General features: G+C 41.1%; 1 protein-coding gene across 2 annotated transcripts in view; it reads left to right on the forward strand.

Moving 5' to 3' along the window:
* The window catches only part of Man2a1 (mannosidase alpha class 2A member 1), a 157,114-nt gene that overhangs the window by 93,132 nt on the left and 38,434 nt on the right, over positions 1–25,548 (forward strand). The window contains exons 13-17 of one of the 2 annotated variants that reach the window (XM_029471006.1): positions 18,227–18,274; positions 18,740–18,905; positions 20,293–20,514; positions 21,658–21,780; positions 22,666–22,780. In XM_029471006.1, the coding sequence (XP_029326866.1) occupies positions 18,227–18,274; positions 18,740–18,905; positions 20,293–20,514; positions 21,658–21,780; positions 22,666–22,780 (674 nt within the window). The remainder of the gene's footprint in view (positions 1–18,226; positions 18,275–18,739; positions 18,906–20,292; positions 20,515–21,657; positions 21,781–22,665; positions 22,781–25,548) is intronic. The other variant, XM_021185720.2, reaches the window with a different exon arrangement.

The following is a 25,548-nucleotide window of genomic DNA, read 5'->3' on the forward strand; positions in this document are numbered from 1 at the left end:
TTTTAATTTTACTAAAAAGTCAAATATCAAAAATTTTATCAACTTGCCATGGATCAAAGAGGTTAATGTAAGAGTTGGTTTCCAGAATTGTTGGAGGTAAAAATAGAGAGCATACTTAAAGATGCGAACATAGGCAAAGACTTTCTCAGCAGAACTTCAGTTGTTTAGGAAAGAATGCTAACAGCTGACAAGTTGGAACCCCATGATATTAAAGTTTCTGTAGAATCTAGAGAATGGAAGAAAGTCTTTGGTAGCTGTACACATGACAGAGGATTAGCATCTACACAGAGAATTCAAACAAACAAACTAGGCAAGCAACCAAACAAGCCTAACAAAATGAACAGAGTTCCCAAAAGATGAGAGACAAATAACCGATAATCTTATGAAAGAAAGAAATCCAATCTCACCAGGGGAAAAAGGCTGCTTAGTACAGTGAGATTTGATCTCTCTCTAGTCAGAATGACAGTGGCCTGAACAAGACAAATAATAAATGAAGACAAGAATGTGAACAAATGGGAAACCCTTAAACACTGTTGCTGGGAAGGAAAATTATTTTAGCCATTGTAGAAAGAAGTATGGCAGTTCCTCTAATAACTAAAACACATATGATTTGTATGATCCAGTTATACCATTCCTGAGTGTTTACCTTCAGAATTCAGAGACAACATGCCATATCACTAGTACATCACTGTTTACTGCAGCATCTTATACAGTAGCTAAATTAGGGAAAAAACAGGTGTCCATCAGCAGAGGAGTAGATAAAGTGTGATGTATATGTGCACAATGAATTTTTTTTTCAGCCATAAAAAATGAAATTGTGTTGTGTCCAAGACTGGAGATAATCATGCTAAGGAAATTAAACCAGACTCAAAAAGACAAATGGGCTTTGATGTATGGTTCCTAGATATTGTATAGATATGTGAAGTGTATGACATTTGACATGAAAGTAGACAGAAGCAAATTAAACAAAGGGGACTAACAGGAGCAGGAGCATAGTGAAAGGGGAGGGTGTGGAGCAATGAGGAGGAATGTCCTTGATCTCCAATGTAGGCTTGTATGTATAGATCCTTAGTAAACACACTTCAGAATACAGTGAGTGTGAGTGTGTGTATGTGTAAAATGAAGGATTTTTTTCCTTTAAAAAAGATGTTTGTACTAAAAAATAATTCTCTTTAAATACTTTTATAATTCAACTCAATTAACTGTGAAGAGATAATACCGAAGAAGCAGAGAACCAGCTTTGCTGCTGTGTGAGAAAGTGTTTTATATAAGATGGACTGCCTCTCCCTCCCTCCTCTCCCCTCTGTCCCCTTCTTTCTACTATGTTCTCCTCCACCTTCCTTCCCTCCCTCCCCCTCTTCTCTATGATGCAGATTAAACCTAGGGCCTCGTGCATATTAGACAACCCTTGTCATTAAGCTCTGTCAGCAGCCCCTCAAAGTTACAGTTCTCACTGGAAGGCAATAAAAAGTTACTTTCACATATCACAACATGAAACATGCCCTTCCACTTTTAACAATTAATTTTAGGATAGTTCTTGATTGTCAACTCAGTTAATGGCTGTTTGAGAAAGGAGAGTTAGTTTCCTTGGTGTTAATGGTCTGTCCCTGGTAGGTTGGCCATGCTGTAGTGGAAGGCCCCATACTTATAATTATATATGGGTAGCCTCTGTATCTGGGAAGAGTCAGGGAAGAGAAGGGATACGTAGTTGAAAAATACTGTGTGTATGTGTGCACTTCTCAAAGAAAAAAATGTATATGTATAAATTAAATTACATAAATAAATTGAAAGGGCATTGGAAATAAAGTGAGAAGTGAAAAAGAATTAATGTATATTTATTTTGTTGCCAAACTGGGGGTGGGGGTAGATGTCTATATACGCTTTTCATAGAACTTTTAAAGAATTGAGCAAGTTTACTTACTGTGCCATAGGTCTGCCCGCAGCTTCAGGTCGTCCTTCTGAAGCATGTACAGTTCCTTCAGAGATGGTTTTGCCTCAGGAAGTTGGCAGAGTGACGCCGGTGGCAGAGCAATGTGCCCTGTGTAATTGCTTTCATTTATGTCACAGCTCACTGTTGACTTCTCTGCTGGGAAAACTTTGAGTCTTGCACACACACACACACACACACACACACACACCTGCATATGCTCCCATGTGCACACATACACATATGCATACATGCACACACACAGCCGTTAGGTGATTGGAGTGTGATACAGTAAGTAACACGTGCGTCTCGACATGTTGAAACAGTACTCCTTTTTCCCATTTGAACATGTTCTGTGGTTCCACGCTCTTTGAAGTTCAGAGTAACCATCTATTACAGTGTTGATGAGTGGTTCCTTTCGTTCAGATGTTTATTGATTTCTACCATAAAGGTCTTCACTACGCCCAGCCTTTCAGTTTCAGCTTGTCTGCAGATGCACAGTAGCTCTGAGACCTCTAAACAGGTCTCAGTCTTGTCACTGAACTCTTCCTCTCTACATTGAATGTCATTACTCCGCTGCTACTATCTGGGTGACTGAAACATATTGTTGAATGGTCAAGATGAAATGCTATGTATGAACATAGTAGCATAAGTCTTAACACGTAACTAGCAAGTATAATTGTATGCTAATGCCTGAGTTCAAAACCTATATTTTTCCATTGCCCTAAGTATAAACTGTAGAGTATTTGGCATGACTTATGTCTGCACTTTCTAGAATTGCTTTCCAATCTAGCCTGCCCTATCTGCTGCATGCTCTTAGTAACTGTTAATTTTCAGAGATGCTATATTGTTATAGGAGAAATGGCTAAGGTGCCTATTTAATGTATCAAAGTGGACCTGGCCTCTGGGTTCTCCCAGCATCCCTCAGTCCCTACCTATTACAGGGTATGGCTGACATACCCAGTCCTTTACCCTGAATTTTCCAGCCCAGAGACTGGGCTTCCTCACCTCCGGTAGCACTTTGAATTCCCCCACCCTGTTTGCCTCTCTGCATTTCTTTCTTCCTGTGTCACACACACACATACACACACACACACACACACACACACACACACACCTCCATGTCTGTAAGGCAATTCTCTGACCTCCTCCTATGAGATCAGTGAATTCACCTAAGAACTGACCCCCAAAATCTTGCCTTTTAATTTGGCTCAAATTGGCTTATTTTGTCTGCAGAGAAGCCTTTCAATTACCTCTGGGTCCTTGCTGCTCAGAAACAAAACTAGACCACCGCCACCTGAAACCCTTCCCATCTAGCTTGGCCACATTGGCCCCATGTCTTTTAGAACACAGCTTAGTTGTTAACATCATGTGGAAGCTTTCTTTGACATCCCTCCTCCGTGGAGCACCACAGTCGTGATGCCCCTCTGAAGAGACTCTCTGAAAGCCTTGACAAGGAAGCTGTTTCATTATTGTCACCAGTAGTCAATGAGGAAAGTGGTCCTGCAGTGTGTGCCAGGCCATTTTATCTATGAAGTGCACTGGAGGGAATGAGTCCAGCCAAATATCAGGTGTGGAGATGAGCTGACTTCTAGTGGACAGGGTTTGCCTCTCGGTGCTGTGTGGTGACGGGAACAAACACCTTGCAAGGTATAAGGCCTCCGTCAGTGAGAAGGGGCTGATCAAATCCCAGCCTTTGCAGAATGTTACAGAAACGTAACAATCTTACATTACCATAATAGCATTTTATAATAAAAGAACAATATGAAAGTAGTAAATTCTGAGGTTTTAACTTACAATTTGATCAAGTTTTTCTTTAAAATTCCTTAGAGAGGAAAAAGATGATGTATTTAAGTTAAAGGAACTATGAACAGTTAACTAGGTAAGGTCTACTTAGGAAATAGGAAATGTTTACTAAGTTAGTGACTAAACCTTGGAAATGGGAATGGTAAAATATTAGAAAAAAGTTACACATGTTATTTGACTATGCAAAACTTGTCTGTAAACTAAATCGTCTTCCTCTTGGAGGATTTACCCAAAGTGCAAATCCAGATTAAATTCCAGGCTTCCTGCTCCTAGATTCCTCTGTCATCTGACTTCAGCGTGAGACTGAATCTGTGCCATTCTGAAGGCTGTCCTGTGAATCTGTCAGTCTGTCCCTGTGTCTGTCAGTCCTGTCTGTGTCTGTTCTGTAGGGGGTGTCTCTGTCTGTGAGTAGTGTGTGTGTGTGTGTGTGGGGGGTGTGTCTGTCTGTCTGTCTGTCTGTCTGTTTCCGTGTGTCTGTACACAGGCTTCACTCTTTTTGTTGAGCAGCACAGAAAGCATCTCATGGGGGAAGGGACAGGACACTTTAGAGAAAGCTCTAACAGTTTTACAAGACACTAAGTGACTGACTGTAAGTGATCCCAGCTAACCAGACATTGTTTATCAACCATAAATGACAGCTTTTATGGTAGACTTTAGAAAGTAGCTTTCAACTTCTGTATTCGCTATTTTCAGCAAATTACTTACTCTCTCTCTCTCTCTCTCTCTCTCTCTCTCTCTCTCTCTCTCTCTCTCTGGGTCAGGGGCATTAGTTTAGATTGAAAATGTTGATCACATGGGAAAGCTAAAGCAAGTAGGATTGATGGTTACATTGTTTTCCTCTTTTAAAAATCATTTTGTTTCATTTTATTTGTCTCTTTATCCTGTAAGTATGGGGTTTTCCCTGCATGTATATCTGCACACCACCTGCGTACAGTACTCTCTGAGGCCAGAAGAACTGACAGATGCCCTGGGACCAGAGTTACACATGGTCATGAGCTGCCATGTGGGTGCTAGGAATCAAACCCTGGTCCTGGGAGAGCAGCTTCCACTCTTGACAGCGAGCATCCCTCCAGTCTCCATTACATTGTCTTCAAAGCAGATTTAACGAACAATTGGAGAACACAATAGCATCAGTTTTAAGTCCCAAGTGACCTCAAGGTATGTTAATTACTCTGGCTCTGAGATCCCGAGGTCCAGCAGAAGTTCCAGTCTCAGAATGTAAGGCGTTTCACAATGACGTTTAAAATAGTACAGCCATTTTGGAGTCAGTGTCACCTTAGATTATGGTTTTGGTGTTTATTGGTTTCCCTTTGTGACCTGATACTGCTCCTTGTAAGTGCAGTGCTTTATTTTGCACTGTGTCCAGACACGGTAACAGAAACGTCAGTGTTATCCCTGAAAGAAGCTGATTCGTCCTATGAGGGAGGTTCACAGCAGGAAGGATCTGTACATGCCAGGCAAGTGGCCTATCTACCACTGAACTGCATTCTTACCAACATTTTCATAGGGTTTGGATTTTTTTTCCTAAATAGAACTGTTGCCAACTTCAAGCAAATTGGTTTTCTATTCATCGGTAATTGCCATAGGGTCGGCAGCTGCTGTTGCTACTCAGGCTTGTTAACCAGATCAAATGGTAGCTGCCATCTATATTGGCTGTTTTTACCCCGGCACTATTAACCGGAGAGTTAATGGAGAGTCCTCTATTGTACACCATTGGATATGTTTAGTAAATGAGGTTTTTCTGTAAGCTAGAAACATCTTAAAGCTTTGACCTCCAAGACATTGGTTAGGTAGAAAAATAATATTAAAAACTTATTAATGGAGGTGAGAGATTTCATTTTTATTCCAAAACCAAGACATAATTGGATCTTGAAAATTTAAGAATCAGTAAAGATAAAAGGTACAAGCCAGTGAAATACGACTAAATCTCTCCTCCTGGGACTTGGGGTATTCATGGATTAAGACAATTGAATGTGTAGACAGTTTCTTAGCGCTAGGACCATGGAGAGATAGGGTTTCTCCTTGCGCACTGTCATCATTTCGGGGAAAAGTCTGCCTGGCATTCTTTCTGTAGCGTGTTTGCTTGACCCTTTAGATTCTTGAGTGTTACTCCCCCAGAATCTACACAGTGTCTTTGTTGTTGTAGCCTCTGAAATAGGATCTACAATGTGGAATGCTGGTGAAAGCCAGACTCCATTGTCTTACCTGAGCCTTCAGAAAGAGAGATATTTGTAAGGGACTTTTGCTGTTGTTGTTGTTGATGATGAGTTTAGGAAAGTAGTGTGTATCCATGGAATAAACTGCAGATTCTACTAACATTTCTGAATGTTCAAATCAACTATGACAAGGATGCTGCATTGCATTGTGTGAGTTCATTGTAGGTTTTTGCACCAAATGAGTTATGAAAACTCTGACTTTTTTCTTTCCCTAGAGCCTTTTAGATTTTATAGATGAGATATCAGTAAGAGTAGACTAATGGCTTTGGGAAATTAAAACCTTGATGAACACAGTGACAGCCACAGTGTACACCTTAGTGGTTGTGAGTTGTGCTGAGTTCTAACTATGCTCCTAGCTGTCCTGTTTGGACTTTTCTCTCCATCTGAAATTTGGGGCCTTTAAAACCCATTGAACACCTTGTGACTGCAGAGGTATGGCCAGCCAAGCTAAGCCGACTCTGCCACACCACAGTTTCTAAGCATGCGACACGCCAGCCTTGACCCTCAAGCCTTGCATCTGTCCTTGGTGCCCTCAAGCTGGTTCATTATCAGAACTCATTGCTCAGTTTTTCTTTTCTTGTTCCACCGTTGCAATTCCTGGAATGACGTTTCTTCTCTCATCAGACAGTTTAATGTTTAATGACATAGCACCTCAAACAATGCAGTTGTGAATTATATACATTTTAACTGTCATATGAAAGTTTGAAGGGAGCATGTCTTGGTGGGCTATTGTCTCACGTTGGTTTTAAGAGATGTGCAGTGTGCACCGCCTGCTTGGAGCTTCTGTGGGACGCCATCTGGGTTGGGTTGCGCCTTTTGTCACTGTCTCTTGCATTCCCAGGCTCACCCCTGAGGTTTTATAATTAGTCCGCTGTGATTTTGTTCCTTGGACCAAATTATTTAGCTTTTACTTGTGGAAGTAATTAGATGGATTACATTAAAACGGTGGCTTCAAGTTTTATTCCTTGAAATGTGGTGGCAAAGCAGTTAAGTTCACAGACTCCCTGCCAAGTAGCCTGCTTAGTTTGTATCCTAATTGTCCTTTATTATATTTTGAATCAAACTTTCTTAACTAGCCATGCAGTTCTAGTTTATTATCCGATTATTTTATAATTAATTAAATTTGTACACAGTACATTTTAGTTATGCGGTTGTTCTGATGAAATTAAATTGGCTAGTTGGGGGTCACCGCATTGTGTATCCTCCCATTAATAGTCATCATCAGTGGAGTGAAGACATGGAGGGAAAATATCCACCTGTATATGTGGTACTATGAAATATTGTGATCCTTCATGATATGTAGTCAGATAAGCATAAATACCACACACAGTGAAGCCAAGACTGTGGTAATATCTATTTTTAGGATGCTCAGAATTTGTGATATTAAGGAAGTCACGAGTGTCAGAGCTGCTAGTACTGAGTTTGGTGTGTCTGCCGGGTGCTCTAAATGATGACTGCTTCCATTTCTGCTATACTGGACCGTCTTTTATTCACTAGTTATATCGGTACTTCAAGCACTTTAGTTATATGGAATATGCATGATTTTAAGCGCTTTTCAGGGGAGAGTAAGAGTTAAATGATGTAACAGATCACACCGCCATTCATTTTGTTCTGGCTTCTCACACACTTAGTTTCAGATCCAGTTTCCACCTTCTTGGGGATTCCTTCAGGTGTCCCTCAGGCCTGCTGGAGTTGTGAACATAAAAGCTATTAGAGAAAGCAGTTAGGACCTTAGAGAGAAGTGATGTGGCATTTTTTTCAGGTCTTCCATTCCTCTGAACCAGGTGGTCTGTCTCTTTCCTTCTAAATGCACGTTAGTTAATAAAGCATGCACCATGATGGGAACAAGGAGAAGAAGTTTAGTGGAGGTTTCCTTGTCCTGAAAGAGTCAGGGAGGGCTTCAAGCCTATCTAGGACTTCAGAGCGCTTTACAACTCTCTGTGATAAACAAACAAACAAACTTAAATAAATAGAGTCTTTGACTCACACAGTCCATCCTTATTGGACTTATTTTTTAGGCAAGAATATTATATATAAAACTGGGCCACTTGGGCAGACACCCCTGGGACTCATGGTCAGCCGAGTAGCTGGGCAGTGATGTCTTTCTTCAGAATGTGTCTCTCGTGCGCTGCAACGCGGAGTGTGTGTTCCTTGAAATGTGGTGATGTGTCTTTGGTGTCCTGTGTCTTCCTCCAACAGTGTCCTGGAGAACACGGGAAGGATTCTTTTCCAGGACTGGGGTTGTTTCTAATACTGTTTGTGAGATGAGAAACCATTGTGTTTGATGTGTGATGATGATTCACTGATAGGAAGACAGATAATAAAACATTGTTTTCTCCTCTGTTCACCTGGAAATGTAGATGCTGGATGTCGTTCATCAACAGAGATATATACAAGTGACTATGAACTCTGTCTTTAACAAGAGAACAACTTATCTTACTGTGTTAACTGCTATGGTTTTTATTTGGGAAATCATTGTTTATGTACCGTATGTTCTTCCAGACTTACAGCATTGACTCATCAGAGAAATGAAATTTTCTTCCAGTAGATGAAAATTACATTCTGACTGAAAAATCATTTCTTATGCAGTCACCCATAAATATAATGTCTTTTGCTGTCATTTCTGGAAATGACTACAGATGTGATTCTGAGTTGACAAGAAAATAGAACATCTTAATGTTTTAGGTGAAACAGATGGTATTTTTGTTTTAGGCAAAACTCTTTAGAGTAAAAGCAACTTGATTGGTGACAACACTCTTGGGATCAGCTAAATTAAATATAATTTTTCTGTCTGTTTTCTTTTTAATTGATTTAGTATCAAAAGAGTTACAGTACTTAAGAAGGAATATTTATACTTTTAATGTTTTCTTTCTCCTACTGCTGTGCCCTGGGTAAAGTAATAAGCATCCTTTAGTCTGTTTTTACTCATGGCAGTGTCATGATTCCGTGCCGGTTCAGCTTGGCTCACATGCATCCTTTTGGAGATGGTTTTTAGGATGTGTAGAAGCCCTGCAGTGTGCGTGGCCTGGCTGAGGGCTGATGCACAGTTCTCTCACGTTGCATTCTTTTGCTGCACATTAGGATCACATTTCTCATCCCCATCATTTGTGTAACACTGCGGTGGGTGTCAGATCTTAACTGTCAGAGCCTGCAACGAACAAGACACTGAGGGGCAGATTCTGGTCCAACATGGCCGCTAACAAGTGTCAAGTTTCTCAAACTTCCATCTCACTTGTTGCATGTCTTGGGATACGTAGGGTTGACGGGATGTCACCCATGGCATCTGTACCCAGTCCTACACCTACTGGGGTTGCTGCACTGAAGAATCTTTGCTGGGGCTGAGGTTAAAGAGGGGTGGGAAGAATGACAGGATTCTGAGGCTGTAGTTGGTGTCTCTGTGCTGAGGACACAACCCCCAAGTACTTTAACATTTCAGTGACAAAAACAAGCAAGTGTTTTAAAGAGGATGAGGAGGAAGGGGTGAAACCAAGTGGGTATCTGCTCTAGGTAAAAACAAGAGCACAATAAATGAAAAGGACATTTTCTCAGGTCAGGGGCATCCAGTATCACTGGACTCCATGCAGTAGGGTGGACCAATAAAGCATACAGGGAACTCACAGGGGGCGTATGCACATGATGGTGGCTAAGTGGAAGGCTTACCAGGGACAACTTTCCATTTTCTATCCGGAGAGAGTTTAGTGCATCCGGGACTGGCCTCAAGTGTATCATGTAACCAACAATGACCTTCAGTTTCTGATCCATGCACCTCCACACCGATGCAGCGTTGCTGATAAAGACATGCACTGCCAGACCTGGGTGGAATGATGCTGAGGACTAAATCCATAGTTTTATGCATGCTATACAAACACACTGCCCAAATGAGATATGCTCCCCTACCTCAACAAGGTCAAGTTTTTATTTTTAATATCTACGTCTCCTTATGAGGAGGTGATGGGATGATTTGTGGGTTCAACCCTTAAGTTGAAGCAAGAAGAACAAGCAGATAGTTCAGAGAGGTCAGGACAGGCTGGTGAAAACTGAACAGAGACAAACACAAACACTTGAACGAACTTGGGGACCCTTGGCAGGTGTAGGTCAGCAATAGCTATTCTCAGAACGTGGCATTGTGATCCATTCTTAAAATACTTTATACTCTTCTCATAACTAATATTTATAATTTTATAAATTATAATATTCAATTATAATTAAATTATAATATTCAATTATAATTAAATTATAATATTTATAATTAGGCAATAATAAATAATATTTATAATTAGGCAAATTATAAAGTTAAGAAAAATAATTATTAAATGCCTTTTAATCTAGTCATTACTACTTCTACAAATCCATTATAAGAAGATAAAAGAAGCAGAGATGAATCTTAGAACACTTTGGATTCCTTGACAAATATAGCCTGATGAAAAACAAGGGTCTATAGCAATAAAGCTTTTTGGTGCGTTTCTTTCTCTGAAGTCACAACAAACAATGACCAATAAGGAATGGCAAGCCGCACCAATACCATACTGTGTTGTTCACCATCTGTTGGGTTATATTTATGTTCCTTCTTAACATCATGTGTCCTTTCACATATCTGCTTTAGCAAAACATCCATTCACCTGTGTGCTCCAACAGAACATCATTTGACATACTTACTGACTTTCCAAAGAAAGCAGAAGCTTCCACGCCAAGAACGTTAGGGTTACTGATGCTGTTACCCATAATGCTATTACCCATAAGCCTGCTGTGTATTACTAACTATATCTCTCACTTTCAACCATCATGCAACTTAAAAAAGAAATTCAATACTTAGGATAGCACTTAAAATATTTCCATTGTTCATGTATAACATAACTTTGGTTTTGCCTATTAATCTCTAATTCTGTTTTTCTCCTTATGTTTCTAAAAGTAGGGTTTACTAGATTAAAAGGGAAAGACTATTTTCAAAGTACATTTTTCCTGACTTTTCTTATTCTCATCCTTATAAATATGAGCTATAAGAAAGGTGAAAATATCTCCGGGTGTCTAGACACTGGAGCACGCTGGGCTGGAAGGATGAAGCAGGGTCCAAAGAGGGCAGGATCCCAGTCTGACTGGGATCGAGTGCAGGTGGGAAGAAGGCTTCTTCCCTTCTCTGCTGATCTTCAATAAAACAACTCTCAGAGACAATCTCAAAAAAAAAAAAAAAAAAAAAAAAAGGGAAAAAAAAAAAAAAAAAAAAAAAAAAAAAAAAAAAAAAAAAAAAAAAAAAAAAAAAAAAAAAAAAAAAAAAAAAAAAAGAAAGGTGAAAATAAAAACAACAAAAACAAAACAAACAAACAAAAAAACCAGAAGAGCAACAAGCAAACAAAACCAATGGCTGTAATGCTTCCTCCTGAACATAGCTCTTGCTAAAATTTTGGGAAACTTCCTCCATGTTCTATTTTTTTATAGACTTAATTTTTGACATTGCTTCTGACAGCCCTGAAGGAGAGAGACTTCCAGTATCTTGTGTCCCTCCTCACAGCCTCCCTGTGCCTGTCTCTGCCTCCTCATAGCCTCCCTATGCCTCTCTCCTCCTCCTCACAGCCTCCCTCTGCCTGCCTCCCCCTCCTCAAAGCCTCCCTCTGCCTGTCTTCTCCTCCTCACAGCCTCCTTGTGCCTGTCATCTCCTCATAGCCTCCCTGTGCCTGCCTCCCCCTCCTCAAAGCCTCCCTCTGCCTGTCTTCTCCTCACAGCCTCCTTGTGCCTGTCATCTCCTCATAGCCTCCTTGTGCCTATTTCCTCCTCATAGCCTCCCTGTGCCTGTCTCCTCCTCACAGCCTCCCTGTGCCTGTCATCTCCTCACAGCCTCCCTGTGCCTGTCTCCTCCTCAGATCCTCCCTGTGCCTGTCTCCTCCTCACATCCTCCCTGTGCCTGTCTCCCTCCTCACAGCCTTCCTGTGCCTGTCTCCCTCCTCACAGCCTCCCTGTGCCTCTCTCCTCCTCCTCTTCCTCACAGCCTTCCTGTGCCTGTCTCCTCCTCACAGCTTCCCTGTGCCTGTCTCCATGCAGCTGCTTCCATTGCCCACACTCCTGTAAGGGCCCTTGTGGGGGTGTGTTGGCCCAGCTGAAGTCTGAGGTAATCTCCCCACTCCAGGAGCTTGGATTTAATTGCATTGATTCTAATTGCATTTCCCATCCCAACTCATGGCTACAGATAATTTCATTGTGATATTAGTGCTTATCATGTGGAAGCATGGAGGGTTTAGTGTGGTCCAGCTCAACTTACAGCTTTTGTACAGCAGATTTCCGCTTGCCTCCCTTTATGCTCTGCTTTTCCTTTTAATTGTCTACAGTTCCATGTCTCCCCAAGATTATTTTTATTCCTCTGCTTGAGGGATTTGCATTTCATTTAGTACAAGTTTGATGGCAACTGAAAGTCTCAATTTCTGTCTAATCATCCTTTAATTTTCTAGAGAATTTTTTTCTTAATACTGATGACAAAGTTAGTGGGCTTATTACTATTATTAACCACTTTAAATATTACTCTTTTTGTCTCGAATATGTTGCTGATGGGCTTAATTTTGCCTGTTTGATTTGACACTATTGTCTTGATCTCACTGGCTGCTTTGAAGGATTCTGAGGTTTGAGAGGACAATGTGGCTTATCATGTGGACTCTGTTGGGGTGCACAGAGGACAACATGGCCTATCATGTGTATTGTATGTGTTTGGCAAACAGACAGAGGACAGCATGGCCTGTCATATGTACTGGGGGGCACACAGGTAATTCTATTCTGTAATGTGTGGGTTTCCTTTCTTTGCAGTCTGCTTGTTCCCCTCAGTGATTTCTTGTGTCCTTCATTCTTTGCCACCTACTTTCCTGTTCTGTCTGTACCTCCACTTGGATGCTTTGTGTCACTCTCTCGACATAGCTCACTCTAGGGCCAGAATTGTATGCTGTGCTCAGCCTGCACATTTATCCTTTTGGAATCTTGTTTCCTGTAATGTATTGATGACTGTGTGGAATTTTCTATTTTCTCAAGTGCCTTATTCATGTGTTTTCTTGGATGTCTCGTAGATATGTTAAAGTTACCAGCTTACACCAAAATTTGGGTCATAGGTACTTGTAGTCATTTTTTTTTTCTTAATGTTTAGTCACATGGCTTTGTCTTTAGGGATGCCTCCTAATTTGTACTGAGTGTTAGACAATGAGCTGAAACTGGATGCTATCACTGTAACCTGGAGTGTGCTGAATCGAGGCTAAAGGGCTTCATCTCTTTTTTAATCTAGCTTTCTAACTCTTGCTGTGTAGGTCCTACTTTAATATTTAAAATCCAACAGAAATCAGTATGTTAATGTTGACATTGAATAAGATTCACTAATTTAGGAGGGGTTCTACATTATTTTTTGTTTTCTCTCTTTGTATTTCTCTCAGTGAAATTTTGTCAACTTTACAGTCTACTCAGTTTGGCACCAAAGGAATTTGTAAAACAGTTGATTGTTCACCCGCTTACTTTTTAATCACCCTAACTATTCTCGGTCTGTTCATGTTACATATGACGGAAAGATGCATAGTTTTGCCTGATTTGATATTGGATATCAGTCTGCTTGAGTTTCCCCCCTCTCTTGTTAGATGGTTCTTCCATGTCAGGGACTCTGTGTTCACATTTATATGTTTGTAGCCACTCATACACCATCCATCTCTTTCTCTCCCTCCCTCTTACTTTATTTATAACCTGTGTGGTTACTTTGCATGTGCCCATCTTCTGCGCTAGTGCATGGATCTCCCATCATCAACACCAGTGTGTCAGTGACTGCCAACTTGTCACCACTTCTTTTGTCTGGATTTACACACACACATGCTCAAGCACCCATGTGTACATACTTACACACTCACAGCCACGTACGCACACACACACACACACACACACACACGAGTTGTAGAGGTGCAGTATGTTGGGACGATTGCTCCATCGGGTATGATGATGACCAGGATCTTTGATGGGCAACCGTGACCGGGATGAAAGTGATGGAGAAACGAGTCATGATCAGGCTCACTCTGTGTCAGCTGTTAGCACGGTGGGTTTCTAAGTATTTCCCCATTTCACTCGTCACAGTAACCTTGCCTCTTCATTTTACTATATCTTGAAGAAATGCAATCACCTAATTCCCACAGTGGGAATTTGCCCTGTGACTCCCAGATCCTAGGAGTCACAGCACGGGTTTCTAAAGCCTGACATCTCCATAAGACCGCCTTTGTTTTTAATATCTTTCCTTTTCTAGTAACATTTTATTCTCCTAGAAAATGAGATAGAATGTAAAAGGAGTTCACATCTAGAATTTTCCATGTTAATGTATTAATGGATGTATTTCCATACAGAGTTCTGAATATTGAACTCTGTTCTTTAGATTATGTCTCACTAATTAGATTTAGAGAAGATGAATATGTTCTTGTGCTGCCGCTGTTAAGAATCACGGAAAATGAGTTCCTGTCTTTTGTTTGTTCCTAACACTCTCTGGGACCCTGGATGGGTCCGTCATTTTCCTCATTTTCACAGAGGACTTGATTACCTATATTTGTATATTTTGAGGAATAAAAATAATCAAAATAAAAAGCACTGACAAAATTATAAAGCCCCACACTAGTAGGTATTCTTTATAAATGATAAATCTTATGATTGAAAATTTTCTACATTATTTCTTAACCAGCTATCTACTAAACATTTTTCCAAGCCAGGCTATGGTACACATAGCAAGTTAAAATTGACATTTTTTTTATAGACCCTTCTTGCATTTGCTAAAATATTCTTAATTTGCATGTACCGAGGACTTTTCTACTTTAATCTTCCTTACACAGTCATAAAAATATGTCGTGTTTTAAACTGTCTCCTCCATCCTGTTATGGTTTACTACATGCAGTGCTGTAAGCACATCTTGCAAGGATTGTCTTGTTCTTTTTTGTTGATAAGTTTTCTTTTACAGCTGTAATATGCTTGAAATGTAACTCACTCTTTGTTCACCCCAAGTTTCCCCACAATGACTCTCCGTGAGCTTGCTTACGGCAGCTCTATAGCTGGGTAGGTCTTGGTGGCATGCCTACCTGCCGGAACCCACCTTTAGAGACAGATGGAGCGCTGAGCTGGCCAGGGCTCCACCCCGTCCTGACGACTGTCCTACGCAGAAGGAGTACTACACACAATACTTACTAGGCCCTGATTGTTTGGGCCATGGGAAGGACTCAGTGATTGCTGCAGGTGTCCTTATGACACGATGTCAGTTATTCCACTCAGAGGGTGAAAGAGCGCTGAAGACCTCTGTTCTCAGTGGGCTTTCCAGGACAGACCCCTCTGGGCAGTGACATTCTGGCTCCTCTATTAGTCCCCAGATTGACGCGACCATTTGAGTGGCCTTTCATTATTTTTCTCCTTGCTGAAATCCATTATTCTTCTGTTTTGTAATTTGATTGACAGGTAACAAATGAGTGCTCTTTTTTCCTGAGATGAGCTGTTCTAGTAAAGAATTGAAATAATTGCCCATGACACCAAGTCACAAAGCCCTGAGAGGCCAGACATGACTTGGTGACAGATAGTGTCTAAGGACCTAATGCTAATGTGAACAGAATTGGAGAAAAGTTATTAATAAAACAATGTCCCTATTCAATTAGGAATTACATAAAAGAGAATCAAACCCTTCCCATTTCCAGAGTATCAATAATACTCTTGTTAGTGTAGAGATAAGTATGCAGGTGATGATATGACATGATAATGAAACTTGTTCAAGTTGTTCACATACAGCAGGACTTGAAGAGCTCGTGCTTACTCTACTGCTATGATGTCCGAGCCACTATCGCACAGTCTGCACGCCTTGCCAGGTTATCAGTGTAGTTGGCAGGGTTTGTTCCAGGGTGAGATTGGTGCTAACCGTTCTCTCCTGGTAGCCTGCACAGCCCCTTCTGGTACTGTGAAAGCTATCCAAGAGGGAGGAAGCACCCATGTCATTCTACTTTGATTTTTTTCCCATGCTCTCTGACTGTTAGCTGGTGTCTTACAGAAACAGATTGCACAGAATTCTCAGAGATACACTTTTTTTTTTAAAGACCTCATGCTGAGAGTTTGGTGCTACCATTTTGTTGGTTGCTTGGCCACCAAAACATGGCAATAGCCATAGAATTTAGTTAATTTTGAGGGTCTACTTATTTAAAAGAAATATAATTCATGATTATGCATTCTCTGTATTTCACTTAAAATGTCAAATAGGAGTTTGTATGTATGTCAGATAAATTTGTCCTGTGATGTCCTTGAGCAGCATGCTGTGAATCTCTAATTATGTTAGAGAGTACTTTCTTATCCCTGCGTTTTACTCATTAATATTCTACATATTTAGTTTCTTTAATAGATTCTTGGCACAATAATTACATAATCATTCAATACAGTAGAAACATATTCTGGTCAAATACTAATTATCTACTTAAGTGAAACAAAAAAAAAACTTAGTTTGCAGCTCTACTGTACAATGTGATTTCATATGGTACAAAAGCAAATATATGCTTAAAACTGTAATTAAGTGTGAGTCATTTTTCAACTTTTCTGTAGAAAGGACTGTGCTTGGCTATTAGCTCTGTGTACTCCCGGTTCTGCTCCAGGCCTATACACTTCTTCACAGTCTAGCTTTGGATGGATGCCTCTGAAACTGTACATGTTAGTAGTAAATTGTTCATTTAGGGTGCTCTGGAGTATGTGGCCCTCAGCTCTCCCCACACTGCTCCTTAGACTCTAACGTAGTCCCTCTGATGACACAAAATCCTGGCACTGTGATTGCCCTTCTGTGTTTATGATCAGAGAAGAGCCAGAACAAAACAAAAGCTCAAGGGGGCCTCGAGAGGGTGTAAATTAGTTGTAAAGTTTGTCTGAAAAGTCTGTGATACACCTCTCTCCAGGCGAGACACTGACAGTCCTTGAAAATTGCTTCAGAGGCCAAGATGGGGCTTTAATGAGTGCTAGCATGCTTGGTGTTCTTTGTCAATATGTTTGTGGCTGGTAGCTTCTTTCATCTGCTCTTGTCCATGTGCATAGAATACCAATGAGTCAGTGAATGCAGGCTTGCAAGTGAGGTCCTTGTGTCCCGGTGCATAGACCTGGAAGGCCTACAGGGCTGGAGGCATTCTTAGAATTGATTATATCACCTGCCGTATTTTAAAATAGTATTTAAGACATAAATGTGTCTTCCGCTAAGCAATTTATATGTGAAATGGTTTATAGACTTTGTGCTTTATCATCTTTATTTCATTTTTTTCCTGTGTCCTTTGTTTTGCTCTGTTAGGGACTTTATTCCTTAATGAGTGGCTTGTAATGTGTATGAAAATGAAGGTGTGTAGGAAAACGCATGTATGGTGACTTTCAGATGTGGCTCAACAAATAGAAGCTAGCCCAGAACCACTGTGGAGCTCACGTTAATGAGGAGATGGACACAGTCTGACTAATCTGTTGATGTTTCTGCACTTAACATGTTTTTAGGAAAATAAAACATTTTAGATCATAAAAACATTCACTGGTGAATCAGTGAACAGCAGGAACCTCCATCCTTTTGGAAACACTTCTTTATTTGGAGATAATACAATGTAAATGAACTGTAATGCAAAATTGTGAGTCATGCAGATTTACCGGTCCTGTCAGGCTGCTATACAGCGTTTCTGCTACCCTGCAAGACAGCATTAGGAGAGTTAGGATAGGAAGGAGAGAAAGGATGCTAGTGCTTCCTGGAGGATTTAAATGCCAGAGATTGAGAGAAAAAGGAAAAGGAGGGCGAATGGCATCAGATACCTGCTACAAACAGTTATGTCAGAAACCACCCTGTATAATTGAAATATAGGACGATAGCTACAGTGTGCTTGTGCTGGGTGTCAAAGATTCTTCAAGATTGCAGTTCAAACTTTGTTTATACTAAGAATTGTATGTTCTTGCAGATATTGACAGAAACTGCCATTATAGTTTTAATTTTCCTTTGTTTGGCTGAGTCCCCACCAAAACTTTTTTTTCTGAGTAGTATACTTAACATAAAAATTTGGCCCTTCTTATAAGTAGATTTACTTTGAATAGACTTGTTTTTAATCCCAGAACTAAGTTTCTTGAGCATAGCAACCTGGGCCCTCTCAATAAAAAACGTGTGTGTACTGTGAGATTTGCATATATAATCATGCAAGTTACTATGTTTTACCCATCTAAAATGAGTGTCATATTTTTATTGGAAGTTAATTATGCCTAAATTGCAAAGACAAATTATGTTGTCATTTTGATTTGTTTTGTTTTGCTTTTTTAGTCAACGCAAGGCGCCAGGAAGCAGGGTGTCAGAGTACTGCTTCTTTAGGTGACTAACGTAATCCTTAGATGTCATTTGGAGCACATGGAACATGTTTACTATGCATATAAAGCGAAGCATCAGCAGACTCGTCTTAGGACATGCTTCTCTTGCTGCGTGTATGGTGTAGTGTGTAGTCTGTTTCTTTGAGGGTTCTCTCAGGATGGCCCTTTTCGTTCTTCCCAGAGAATTTTTTTGGGGGGTGGGTGGTGTTGCTTGCTTGGTTGAAATTTGTTTTTTAAGGCAGAGTTTCTCACTGTAACCCTGACTGTCCTGAAATTTCCTCTGTAGACCAGGCTGGCCTCAAACTCAGAGAGCCATCTGCCTCTACCCCCTAAGCACTGTGACTGAAGGTGTGTGCTACCCTGCATGGCTTCCCCATGTATTTTCTATGGCTGGAAACTGAAGCCTTAGGAAGTGTCAGAGAAACAATAGTATTTTGAGATTGCAGTATTGACACAGCTGCCTCTGCAGGTACCTCGTGGTCTACAATCCCTTTGAACAAGAACGGCATTCAGTGGTGTCCATCCGGGTAAACTCCGCCACAGTGAAAGTGCTGTCTGATTCGGGAAAACCGGTGGAGGTTCAAGTCAGTGCAGTCTGGAACGACATGAGGACAATTTCACAAGCAGCCTATGAGGTATGTGATGGCCATCGGCTTCTGTAACACACTGTGCAACGGATGGGAGAAAAAAGAAAACAGGATTCATAACATTTACCTGCATAATAACCCACAACACAGCCATTGAGCTATCATGGGGTGAAGTCTAATACCAGAGGATGTAACTGGGTGGCTAAGTGATACAAGGAAAAATAGTAATATTTTTAAAAGGTAATATTTTACTAGTGGAATATGTGTATCCTTTTAAGTATGCATATTTTAACTGGATTCTAAAATAATAAACTAATAAATTTTAGAATTTTCATGTTTAACTCAATGATAATTACACACATAGAACTGAGATAAATGGCACTGTTCTTAATAATAATGTTGGTTAGTTGACATTTTTAAAATAATGATAGTGACTTAATACATCCTAGGAGAGAGACTTTAACTAAGATCATTAAAATATCTTTTTTTTTTTTGAGATTTAATTATCAAACACTGGACTGAATCAATAGAGAATCTCTCCATCTCTCTCTCCCTCTCCGTTTCTCTCTCTTTCTCTGTGTTGTGTCTCTGTGTTTCTCTGTGTATGGTCTCTTTGTGTATGTGCATGCACGCGCGTGTGTGTGTGTGTGTGTGTGTGTGTGTGTGTGTGTGTGTGTCTTAGATAAGCAGTTTTTAAACGAACCCCATATCACTAGAGATGTTAAGCATTTGGAGTCCTGAGGTTATGTAAAGAGTTATTGAAACACAGTAATAAACTGGCAACTTAAGAGGGAGTTATGTCTGCTGTTTAAAAATTCCTGCGGATGCATCTCAGATAATCATTGTCCTGCAAATATAAATGGGAAGTAAAGTCCAAACTCAGGTCAAATTTTACAGGCAGCAGCCCATCTCGAAAGTGAAGCAAGCAGCTCTTGGAAGACAGGAGCCAGATCACACTGTGCCTCCTTCAGGCCTTGCTCAGTATCTGCTAGCTCCAAGATAGCACTGATGGCTGGTAGTGACTAAACTCAGTTTTGTCTTAGCTATACAGCTGTGTTTATCCTTTTAACATCCTGAAGTATAACTTTACAAAAGGATTTCTGAAAATTAGGAAGAAAAACATGATTTACCTTAAGCCCTACCCTGCCTGGACTGTTTCTCCCTCCCAACCTCTGTTGAGAACACTGTGGGACATTTGGAGGATGGTCATATAGTTTCATAGGGAGAATGCAAACATGGACGCCTTTGAAGCCTTCCAACCTGGGGTGATTGGATTCCTGGCTGGACTGAGGCTTGAACAACCTCACTAAGTTACTGGAGCATTTGTAGAGTAACAGTATGTCCTCCTTCTAAGATTGATGGTCTTACCACAAGTGTAAATGTCTTACCTTCCGTAGATAACTTTTCTATATGATCCCTTTTGCTGTCTTGAAAGGTCTCTTTTCTAGCTCATATACCACCACTGGGACTGAAAGTGTTTAAGATCTTAGAGTCACAAAGTTCAAGCTCACACTTGGCTGATTATGTCCTATATAATAATGATGGACTAGCAGAAAATGGAATATTCCACGTGAAGAACATGGCGGATGCTGGAGATGCCATAACAATAGAGAACTCCTTCCTGGCGATTTGGTTTGACCNATCTGGGCTGATGGAGGTATGTTTGATTAGTTGTGACAGCCGTAAATCTCACTGCGTTTACTCTGTGTCCATGACAGCGCAGAGGGGGAGGGCCCTCTTAGGTAGGAGGGCGGCAGCAGAGCTCTGGGAGACAGGGTTGATCTGCTTCTGCCTACTTCTGTGGCCACCTGCTGTCACAGCACGGTGGCCAGCAGTGCTGCTTGCCCATTAGCTAAGTGTGGTGGATGAAAGTGTTTATCGAAGCTGTGGAAGCAGTTCAACAGAATAAAAGACCTGTCTGGTATCATGCAAAGTGAGGTTTGTTTTTTTTTTTTTTTTTTTACATTTTAATTCTGATTTTTAGTTCACTTTTACTGTGTTTTAAAAACAAATTGACCCACGCCTATTGGCAGTTACACTGTGTCTCCTTCTGCAGAAGATTTGAGCAGAGGTCTAAGTTCTTTATTCCTTGCTAAAGTATAGGGCAGTGCTTTGTTCCAACTTCAAGGCTTTAAAATCTGAGGTCAACTATGAAATGTTGATGCTAACCAAATATTTCTTACCTGATGGGCCTACTTCAGCATTTTTAGTCTCACTCCAACTCCTCAGTTTCTTTTCTGAGATAGGATGAGACTATGTAGCCCAGGCTTGCCTTGAACTCATTATTAAGCCTAGGCTGCCCTTAAACTTAGCCCTTCCACTGTAGCCTTTCAATTTACATGAGCATTTAAACTTTTTTTATGTGAATGCATGTTTTCCTTTCATGCATATATGCACCTGGATGCCTGGTGTCTTAGACGGATAAAAAGACATCTGGTTCCCAAAAACTGGGGTCGTCAGTGGTAGTGAGCTGCCAAATGGGCACTGGGAACACCCAAGTCCTCTGCAAGAGCAGCAACTGGGCTTAACTCCAGGGCCATCTCTCTGGCCTTCCTCGAGCATTTTTAACCAACCCAGGTAGATTTTATTGTCCTTTTACTGTTTTCTTTCTTCTTTTTTCTTTTCTTTTATCTTTTTCTCTTTTTCTTTTCTTTTCTTTTTTTTTTTTTTGAGCCTATTCACAGTCCTGTTTTCAGTTTTGTCTTACTGCCTCTACATATCTTGGCTTTCATTCTCAACTCCATCTGGTGGCACTTTAGTAATAAGTCGCTGTTTGTTTATCCTATTCTGTGATCCTCAGAAAGTGAGAAGGAAAGAAGACAATACACAGCATGACCTGAAGGTCCAGTTCCTGTGGTACGGAACCACCAACAAAAGGGACAAGAGCGGTGCCTACCTCTTCCTGCCTGACGGGCAGGGCCAGGTGAGTGCTGCCACAGAGACCCATACTATGCATGTGTACTGGAACTGCCAGAGACACAGGTGCTGTGGCATGCGCCGTGGTGAGATGTCTCCCTAGTTTATCCTTGGACAGGGATCAGCTCTGGACTGTTTAATTGTATTTACCCATATTAAAGGTTGGCAGTTTGTACTGGAAAGTTAGATGTGTCAGAGCTGGAATTCACATAGGAAGATACAAAGGATGTGCGTTCTCCATGAAGAAAGTGAGTCTTCTCAACGTGGCTCACGGGGATGTACAGCGACCCGACATACTTAGCCTTGTCGGGAAACCTGTTCACTGGATTGCCTCTCTCTATTCTTTAGGGATTTAATAAACAGTTGTCCCTACTCCTGACTATAGAAGCAATACACACAGTCTGGCACATTTTGAAAATGTAGCGAATGTGAGGAAACTGATTTACAGTAGTCTACGGTCCGTGAACATCACTGCCCACATCCGGACACAATTTTCTCTTCTTTGAGCATCTCCACATTTGAGCACACCCCCATTTTGAGTTTTGTCTTACTACCTTTACAAGTGCTGGCTTGGGATTCCAATAAATAACTATATGGACAATAGAAGAATATAGATTAGAAATGTTTGTGAGGAGAATATTTGTAGATTATCTAAGGCCAATCAAATTGTAAGCATTTGCAAATACAGGCTCTATAATTTCATGTAAGAAGAAAAATCTTGCCTTATATCCATTGTTCATATCCTGTGTATTCTGATAAGTTATTAGATTTTCATGTCAGGTTATGAATATTGAACTGTATGAATTTGTCATTTTGTACAATATTCCTAAATTCTTCTTGGGAAAGTTGAGAAACCAATGTGTTTCTGCTGAAACTGTCCTTTCCTCTTCAGCCATATGTTTCCCTAAGACCGCCCTTTGTCAGAGTGACACGTGGAAGGATCTACTCAGATGTGACCTGCTTCCTCGAACACGTTACTCACAAAGTCCGCCTGTACAACATTCAGGGTAAGAGAGCAGCGTAGCCATCAGACACACAGGCTTGCTGGTGAAGTCACACTTTTCTTCTGTCTTTCTTCCTGAACTATGAGTTGTTTAGAGACAGTGTAATCTTTTAAAATTGACTCTGTACCTGCAGCCTGACTTCCGATGTCATGTTTGCCTTCAGATGGTGGGAATGGTGAAGCCTTCTCATCTGCTAAGTTGGCATTCATCTTTCTGCATCTCCTCCTTCTTCATTAGCAGCTGACTTAGTCATGAGATTATCAGCCATAAACCTTATGTTGAAGACCTGGAAGCAATCTAGTATTTAGGTGTGGGTTTATAAAATAGAATATTAGCATAGTTACTAAGTAACCCGTGACTCCGGTAGCTTCAACCATCTCAGAAAAGTCTTTATAGATTCCCCACTTGCATGTCCTGATGTTCCTAGGCTGAAACAAACCGGGGAGGAGAACGTTACACCCTTGACTTTTCATGCGGGTAGGAATACAGACTTTCCCCAGCTGACCCCGACTGCTGACGAGCGTGGATTGTTTTTAGGTCATAGGGGAAAGGCATGCTCACAGAATTTCTTAGCTACCCATTGTTCAATTTCTCGATTTCACAGTCTAAACTTAATCTTGCTTTTATTGAATGATGTCGACTCATGTTTTGCTAGTTTTGCCTTTTTTCTCTGTTAGGAGTCATGGTCAGTTTTTTCTCCCCAGAGCTCTTGGGAGTAATCAAGCCACTTCCCAATCAATCCATGGAAGTCCCCTAGAGATGGAAAAATAACACTAGGCATGATTCTGGGCCCAACGTGACTTCCATGTGACAGAATGACCTTTCACCACAGGAAAGCCTATAATTATGAAATAGTTTCTCCCTCCCCTCCCCCATTTTGAGTTTCCCAAAACCTCCATAAGTCAGAACCATGGGGTGGGGGTGGGGTCACTTTGGTCATTTTTAGTTATTCACTCCTGGAAGCTTTGACATCACATTTTCAACTACTGCCAGCTACTTCCTATTATAGGTGAGAAATAATATCATGCATAAAAGTGTTTGTGTGGCTTTTGCTTTATAACTTATACACTTAGATACTTAGACACTTATAACTATAACCCAAGTTACTTGAGAGACTGAGTCAGGGGGATTGCTACTTTAAACCAAGGCCTGGTCTCAAAGAAAGAAAAGCAACCTAGGGCTGGACTGGGTAGTAGAATGGTGACTAGCACGTGTCAGTCCTCAGGCTTGCCTTCTCTGAGGAAATACAGATTATTAGCATTATCAACTGTATAAAGGAAAGGCTTCATGATGAAATCCCCCTCCTCCTATAATGTACCTTAATCAGATTCATCCCCTCTAGGTCTCCGTGTCCCCTCTTTTCCTTCCACAAGACCTATGTGCCGTTCCCCCTTACTTGTATTAGTAGACAAGGCATTTCAAAATAGTTACTGGAACGTTGCCTCTGAAAAGTCTAACCTCATTGAAACACACACATTTCCTTAGTTGCTTTGGTCTTATTTAGCCCTTCACATCTATGCCACAGATTTCCTGAGCTCCCCTTCACATCTACGCCACAGATCTCCTGAGCTCACCCTGGGTTCTCCAGGGCCTGTGAAGTCCTGTTTCGGGATGGCCTGCATAACGTAGATACTTCTCTCCTGCTGCTGGTGGCTGTGGTTTTGCCTGCTGTCATAGACCAGCAGCTGATTTGGAAAGTAATCCGCTCTGACGTGCCTGCTTCCTTCTGCCAAGAAACTGTGCTGTCACAACTAAGTGGTTGTCATCTTTCCCGTACCTTTCCTGTATCCTTCTCCTGGCTGCAGCTCTGTCCAGCCTGACTGGCAGCTTGGCAGGAGGAGCTGGGGGGGCCTGTGAGGTTCAACTGGCAGCTGCTGGCTCTCTGTCCATTTCCATTTGCTGGCTCAAGCTCTCTCTGTTCTCTGCTGTATTCTGTCCTTTTATTTCCTAGTATTTCCTTCCTGGATTGTGCTCTCTCTCCTCCTCGTTTTGGTTCAGGTGTACAGCTTTTGGCAATGCCGCCAAAGGGCAGGTTCCTCTCATTAACAGACTGACAGCCTTGCACGTCAGCAGCCGCTTGGGTCTGGTTCTTGACCTAGGCGTACCTTTTCTTAGCATTCATAATCTATTCTCTGTAGTTGCTACATAAGTATTTCCAAATCTAGGAGTATAATTTCTTACCAGTGTTTGAAATCTCTGGAAGTCTGGCCTCTAGGGAATGGAGGTAGTCTTAAACTTTAGTTAGTTTTCTGAATAGGGCACAAACAATATTGACATAGTTTTTTGCTGTTGTTTTTTTTTTTTTTTTTTTTTTTTTTTAATGCAAACTCTGTATTGCATCTGGACTTCTCAGTGGGTAGAATAAACTTGGGATGACACGTTTTTGTGCCAGTATTAAATTGTAGAAGTTCAAAATGACAGGTGGGGTAATGTGAAGTTAGCTGAGAGTGCTTTTCTGGATGAACTTTCTTCTGGTTGTCTGGGTTAACCCCAAAATCAGCATGGAGAGACTTGAAGTGACAGATAAGCCTCATGCTCTTTCTAGCCCTGAGCATTGCCGCTTGTTTGTTTTATCCTAACATGGAAGGGGCTGCATAGGAGCTGAGACACCTGGATCATCAGAAAGGCTTTTTTCTAAACCATATCACCTCCCACATCTCAGGTTGACCTCCTTCCAGTAAGCATGCCTCTCAGAAGAGATTAGCCACACACAGGAGAGACCTAGCCTTTCTTTTCCCCTTGGTCTCTATGTCCCGCTCCCGTCTGACTTG

The sequence above is a fragment of the Mus caroli genome, chromosome 17, assembly GCF_900094665.2.
Source record: "Mus caroli chromosome 17, CAROLI_EIJ_v1.1, whole genome shotgun sequence".
NCBI lineage: Eukaryota > Metazoa > Chordata > Mammalia > Rodentia > Muridae > Mus > Mus caroli.